Here is a 7679-nt window from a genome sequence, read left to right on the forward strand (position 1 = left end):
CTACACTTTAAGAGGTAACAAAGACAATAAGGAAGGCAATAACTGAAGCATATAAGAGCAAATAACAAGTAAGAGGTAGAACAAGTGTTAACAATGTCAAATAAAGCATGTAAGGGTAGATTAACACATGTAATAGTAGATTAACAATGCGGGATATTACATGTTATGAAAATTCAATTAAAGGCATGAAAAGAGTCTAAATAACCTAAACCGGTCAAATACAATATATAGACCGTGTACCCACTCATCACCTTGCGTACACGGCTTTTACATAACACGAATAGCACAATCATCCCAAATCCTAAGGGGTAGTTCTCCCACACAAAGTTATGCAACATACTTACTTCAACTAGGCCAACTCAACCCTCGAAAATAACTTTTCCTCTAAAATTCACCTCCACATGGCTCAAATCTAACCAAAATTGACTTAATAACATCAAACAATGCAAGAAAAATCTATTACAATAAATAAAGCTATAGTCTTTACACATTTTCCAGAAAGTCAACAAAATTCAACCCTGGCTAGGCCCGGTCAAAATTCGGGTCCAAGGGTAGATTCTGACTACCCATAACCCCACGAGTACATATATGTATTTGGTTTTCAAATACGAGTCCAAATCGACTGTCAAGACTCAATTCTTCAATTTTCAAAAACTTGACAAAATTTCCCAATTTTTCCTCTTTGATTCATATAAATTTGAAGTTAAATCTAAGATATAATCATGAAATATAGCTGAAAATTGATTAGAATCACTTACCCAATGTTTGTAGATTAAAATTCCCTTTCTAAATCGCCTCCTATCGATTTTAGGGTTCTAAAATATGAAAATGAGACTAAAATCCCGACTTTCTAACCTTTCTAACTTCGCAAATGTGGCACTGACAGCCTATGTGAGAAGTCGCAATTGTGACATGGGCTTCGCAATTGCGAAGCCTGCTTCCCTCACAAAAGCGACCAAAATATAGCAAATAAGAAAGTACCCCAGCTCGGGTAAACTTTGCAATTGCGACCCAGGCATCGCAATTGCAATACCTGTGATCCCCCTGCTAAGGTAGCAATTGCAATGCAGGTATTCGCAAATGTGACACCAGAGGCATCAGCACACCAGCAGTTCCATTTTTAGTTCAAAATATTCTGCGACACGTCCGAAACTCATCCAAGCTCTCAGGGCTCCAAACCAAACATCCACACGATTCTAAAATCTTCATACGAACTCGTTTGCACGATCAAAACACAAAAATAATATCTAAAACTACGAATCGACCCCAAAACTTGAATTTCAAAGTAAAGTTCAAGAACTTCTAGAATTGCAACCAAGTGTCTAAATACTATCAAATCAATTCCAAATGATACCAAATTTTCCAGACAAGTTATAAATAGCATAACGGGCCTATTCCAAGTTGCAAAACCAAATTCCAAACCTGATAGCTAAAAGTCAACCTACGGTCAAACGTCTAAACTTCAAATTGCCAATTTTTGACGAAACAACACAAATCAACCTACGGGCCTTCGAATTTGATTCCAGGCATACACCCAAGTCCAAAATCATGATACGAAGCTATCAAAGACATCAAAATACCGTTCTAGTGTCGTTTTCACAAAATTCAAAGTTTGGTCAACATTTCTAACTTAAGATTCTAAGCCAAGAACCAAAAGGTCTAAATCAACTTGAAACCTTCCCAGAATGAAACCAATCAACCTTGTAGGTCATAAAACAAAACTTACACATGTGTGAAGCATCAAAAAGGGAAACGGGACGCAAAAACACAAAACTACCGGTCGGGTTGTTACGTACTGCCCTTATTAAAACAAACGTTCCTCCTCGAACGTGCATAAAGACATACCTTATACGGCGAAAAGGTGAGGATAATGACTCTGCATGTTGTGCTCGGTCTCCCAGGTTTCCTCCTCGGCCAAATGACATCTCCATTGAACCTTCACTGAAGCAATGTTCTTTGATCTCAACTTCTGAACCTGTCTGTCCAAGATAGCCACCGGCTGCTTAACATAAGTCAAATCCTTGTCCAATTGGACTGAGCTAAAATCTAATACATTAGACAGATTACCACAATACCTTTGGAGCATAGAAACAAGGAACACCGGGTGGACCGCTGATAGGCTGGGTGGCAATGCAAGCTTGTAGCCCACCTCACCAACTCTCTCAAGGATCTCAAAAGGACCGATGTACCTAGGGCTCAACTTTCCCTTCTTCCCAAACCTCATCACACCCTTCATGGGTGAATCCCGGACCAAAACCCTCTCTCCAACCATGAATGCTACATCACGAACCTTCCGATGGACATAACCTTTCTTCCTAGACTGCACTGTACAAAGCCGGTCCTGAATCATATTAACTTTCTCCAAGGCATCTCGAACCAAATCGGTGCCCAATAACTTAGCCTCTCCCTCCTCAAACCAACCAACTGGAGAACGTCATCGTCTTCTATATAGGGCCTCATAAGGAGCCATCTAAATACTTGATTAGTAGCTGTTATTGTAGGCAATCTCTGCAAGTGGCAATAACTGATCCCAAGAACCCCCAAAATCCATGACACATGCACCAAGCATATTCTCTAATATTTGAATGGTGCGCTCGGACTGCCCATCCGTCTCGGGGTGAAATGATGTACTCAACTCAACTCGTGTGCCTAACTCACACTGCATAGCTCTCCAAAAATGTGATGTGAACTGCGTACCTCTATCGGAGATAATGGATACCGGCATACAGTGGAGATGAACAATCTCACGGATATAGATCTGAGCTAGCTGCTCTAAAGAATAGGTAGTCACCACCGGAATGAGATGGGCTAACTTGGTCAATCTGTCCACAATCACCCATACTGCATCAAATTTCTCCAAAGTCTGTGCGAGCCCAACAACGAAGTCTATGGTAACACACTCCTATTTCCACTCAGTAATATCAAGTCTTTGAAGCAATCCGCCAGGACTCTGATGCTCATACTTTATCTGCTGACAGTTCAGGAACTGAGCCATATACTCCACTATATCCTTCTTTATTCTGCTCCACCAATAGTACTGCCTCAAATCCTGATACATCTTAGCGGCACCCAGATGAATAGAGTACCGAGAACTTTGGGCCTCCTCAAGGATCAACTCATGTAACCCATCCACATTGGGCACACATAACCGTCCCTGCATCCGCAACACACCGCCATCCCCGATAGAAACTTCCTTGGCATTGCCGTGCTATACGGTGTCCTCAAGGACAAGCAAATGGGGTTCGTCATAGTGTCACTCTCTTATGTGCTCATATAAGGAAGACCAAGAAACCACCCAATCAAGAACCTAGAGAGGCTCTGAAACATCCAATCTAAAAAGTTGATTGGCCAAGGCCTGAACATCTATGGCTAGTGACCATTCTGTTGCCGGTAGATATGCCAAACTGCCCATACTCTCTGCCTTTCAACTTAAGGCATCGGCCATCATATTGGCCTTCCCGAGATGATAAAGAATAGTAATATCCTAGTCTTTAAGCAACTCTAAACATTTCTGCTACCTCAAATTAAGATATTTCTGCTTGAACAGTTGCTGGAGACTCCGGTGGTCGATATAGACCTCACATGGGACACCGTACAGATAATGCTTCCAAATCTTCAATGCATGAACAATAGCTGCCAATTCCAAGTCATGCACTGGATAATTCTTCTCGTGAACTTTCAGCTGCTGAGACGCGTAAGCAATCACCCTACCGTTATGCATCAACACTGCGCCAAGCACAATAAGCAACACATCACAATATATAGTGTAAGATCCCGAACACGTAGGCAACACCAACACTTGGGCCGTTGTCAAAGCACTCTTGATCTTTTGAAAGCTTGCCTCACACTTCTCCGACCATCTGAAAGGAGCACCCTTCTAGGTCAATATAGTCATAGGTGCAGTAATGAATGAGAAACCCTTTATGAAATGGCGATAATACCCGGCCAAGCCAAGGAAACTCCAAATTTTAGTAGCTGAAGACGGTCTGGGCCAATTCTGAACTGCATCAATATTCTTCAGATCTACCTTGATCCTCTCGCTCGACACAACATGACCCAAAAATGACACTAAATCAAGCCAGAATTCACACTTTGAGAATTTTGCATACAAGTTATTCTCTCTCAAGGTCTGGAGCATGATCCTCAGATGCTGCTCATAATCCTCCAGAATGTGGGAATACACCAGGATGTCATCAATAAACACAATGGCGAATGAATCAAGGTATGGCTAGAATACACTGTTCATCAAGTGCATAAATGTTGTTGGGGAGTTGGTCAGCCATATGACACCACAAGGAGCTTGTAGTGACCATATCGAGTCCTAAAAGTAGTCATCGAAATATCCGGATCCCGAATCTTCAACTGATGATATCCTGACCGCAAATAAACCTTCGAGAACACTCTAGCACCTGAAGGTAGTCAAATAAGTCATCAATGAGCGGTTACACATACTTGTTCTTTGATGTAACCTTGTTCAACTGCCCATAATCAATACACATCCACATAGAACCATCCTTATTTTCACAAAAAAAAAACGGAGCACCCCATGGCGAAACACTAGGATAGATGAAACCCTTATCAAGAAACTCCTGCAGCTGCTCCTTCAACTCTGCTAGTGCAATACGCTAGGGTGGAATAGAAATGGGCTGAATGCTCGGTAACAAGTCAATAAACAAAATTGATATCGCTATCGGGCGGCATGCCCGAAAGATCTGCTGGAAACACATCTGGGAAGTCTCTCACTATCAGAACTGACTCAACGGTAGGAGTATTAGCACTGACATCTCTCACAAAGGCTAGATATGCATCACACCCCTTATCTACCATTCTCTAAGCCTTTATAAAGGACAAAACCCTGCTAGGAATATAATTCAGTGTACCCTTCCACTCTAATCATGGCAAACCTGGCATAGCCAGCGTCATAGTCTTGGCATGATAATCCTAAATAATATGATAGGGCGACAACCAGTCCATGCCCATGATCACATCAAAGTCTACCATATTGAGTAGAAATAAATCAACTCTGGTCTCAACACCACCAATAACAACTAAACATACACATGTTCCACAATAATAGAATCTCCCACAGGCGTTGACACATAAAAAGGAGAACTCAAAGTATCACGAGATATATCCAAATACAGAGCAAAGTAAGATGACACATATGAATAAGTGGATCCCTGATCAAATAATACTGATGCATCCCTGTGACAAATCGAAACCATACTTGTGATGACTGTGTCTCATGCGACTGACTTCGTCCTACCCGAAAAAGCATAGAATCTGGCCTGGCCTCCCCCTATATGGTGACCTCTACTCGCCTGACCTCCATCCCTAGTTGGATGTGCAGGTGGAGAGGCAACTGGAGCAGCAATGTGAAGTTTGTGGACCAGGTGGAATCTGGGGAGCCTGAGTAGTCTATGGAGGTGCACCTCTCCTGAGTCTGGGGCAGTCCCTCACCATATGTTAGGTATCACCACACTAGAAGCAAGCCCTCGGTGGGCGTGGCTGCTGAAACTGGCCTTGGCCTAGTCGGCTAGACTAGCCGCTGAAGGCACCCCGTGTGGGAGGTGCACTAGATAATGACTGAGCAAAATGTGAAACTGAGACCTAGGAATAGCCGGAGTACCACTAGAAGTTGGAAGTGCTCAATGAACTGGACGGCTCACATAACCCCTGCCATGATAGGCTGTAGCTGGGGTGCAGGCACCACTATATCCTCCAGAATCTCGAGGCTTGCCTCCCTATCCTCTCTCTCACAGTCCCGCATACCCTCCAACCTCTGCACAATCTCTACCACCTGCTGATATGGGGTATCTGTCTCCAACTCTCGAGCGATGCTGAATCTAATACCATAGTTGAGCCCCTCGATGAATCGACAGACTTGCTCTTTGACTATAGAAACCAAGGTAGGTGCATGTCAGGACAACTCACTAAATCTGATGGCATACTCTGACACTGTCATAGTACCCTAGCGTAGCTGCTCAAACTCCGCGTGTCATGCATCCTGATGGGTATGGGGAACAAACTCTCTCAAAAATATCTATGAAAACTGAGTCCATGTGAGTGAAGCTGCATCGGCTGGGCTACCCTCCTTGTAAACCCGCCACCACTAATACTTTTCTCCTGACAGTTGGAATGTAGTAAAAGCAACTCCGCGCATCTCCACAATACCCATGGTGAGGAGAATATTGTGGCATTTCTCTAGAAAACCCTACGCATCCTTCATAGCTAGGCCGCTGTAATTAGAAGGATAATACTTGTTGAACCTCTCAAGTCTAATACGCTCCTCCTCAGATGCCACTGCCCTAGCCTCGGGCTGAACCGGAATGACAGGTTGCGCTGGCATAGCCTCCTAGACCTGATCAACATGGGCCCGCTACTCTGGAGTACGTGCCACGGGAGTCTGAGCTCCTCACCTAGCCTGGCATGTAGCTGGAGCAAGTGGAATCAACCCTGCCTGGGCTAGTGTACCAAACATGCTCAAAAACTATGCTAGGGTCTTCTGAAGTGCAAGGGTGACAACAGGCGCCTCGGGTGGCTGTCCCCCAGCCTGAGCTACAGGCGACTCCTCAGTCACTGCTCGGGCAGGTGCTCTAGATGCACCACATGCCCCTCCTGGGTCTCTGTGCCAGCCCCGGCCTCTCACAACTCTAGCAGGGGACACGACTGTCTGATCGTCGAATCCAACAGTGTGTGTCATCACCATCTGTGAGATAATAGAAAGATAAAGATTTAGATTTCGAAGTCAACAAATTCGCACGATAAAGAATCAAAGAAGTGGAGTTTCCTAATAGTTCTGTAGCCTCTCAAAGATAAATACAAATGTCTCTATACCGATTCGCAAGACTCTACTAAACTTGCTTAAAACTCGTAACACCTATGAACCAAGAGCTCTGATACCAACTTGTCAAGACGCTAATTTTCCACCATAGGATGTCGTGATGGCACCTAGTCTCTAAGACTAGGTAAGCCAAACATGCATTGAGAAACGACAAAAATAATAATATTACTTCAAATTAGACTATGTAAACTATCATAATATAACTCGACAGTACAACGAACAACAACTCCAAAAAACCTACTAAAACAGAGTCATAAGCTCTACAAGAATGTACCAATAGTCTCGTAATACAATACTATTTTGGAACAAAAAATAAATAGTAGGATGTCGAAAAACATAAGGTGACTCTGAGGCCTACGGACGCTGAAGCAGGTATACCTTGAAGTCTCAAAATGTAGCTAGTCAATCAATCTCTAGCATCCAGCAAGGGCAGACGTACCTGGATCTGCACCAAAATATGCTGAAGCATTGTTATGAGTACACCACAACAGTACCCAATAAGTATCAAGCCTAACCTCGGTAGAGTAGTGACGAGGCCAGGTCAAGACACCTACTATAACATGATAACCATAACAAAAATATAATAACGAGGAGTAATGGAAAGCAGAGAAATGAATGGTAACAAAGCAGTTTAGTAACGTAAACTAATGACAAATATTTTTAAGCAAAAAGGCAACGAGGAAAAACACATAATGAGAACCACAAGTAATCAAATACAGACAAAACTAGAGAGACGAGAAGGTATAAAAGCAACAAGAACTATTCAACAATAAATATTTTCAATATGATATGCACAACAAAAATCACAACCGAGGTACCACCTCATATGCACATT

General features: G+C 43.0%; 1 protein-coding gene across 1 annotated transcript; it reads right to left on the reverse strand.

Moving 5' to 3' along the window:
• Window positions 1-1846: 1846 nt before the first annotated feature.
• LOC138902495 (uncharacterized) lies at window positions 1847-2350 on the reverse strand. Its single transcript, XM_070190366.1, has one exon. It carries the CDS (start codon window positions 2348-2350, stop codon window positions 1847-1849), a length of 504 nt encoding a protein of 167 aa, XP_070046467.1.
• Between the last annotated feature and the right edge of the window lie 5329 nt (window positions 2351-7679).

This window comes from Nicotiana tomentosiformis, chromosome 12, assembly GCF_000390325.3.
Source record: "Nicotiana tomentosiformis chromosome 12, ASM39032v3, whole genome shotgun sequence".
Lineage (NCBI taxonomy): Eukaryota > Viridiplantae > Streptophyta > Magnoliopsida > Solanales > Solanaceae > Nicotiana > Nicotiana tomentosiformis.

Coding starts and splice junctions, on each gene's coding strand:
- LOC138902495 (XM_070190366.1), bottom strand. CDS start 2,350: ATGATTCAGGACCGGCTTTGTACAGTGCAGTCTAGGAAGAAAGGTTAT.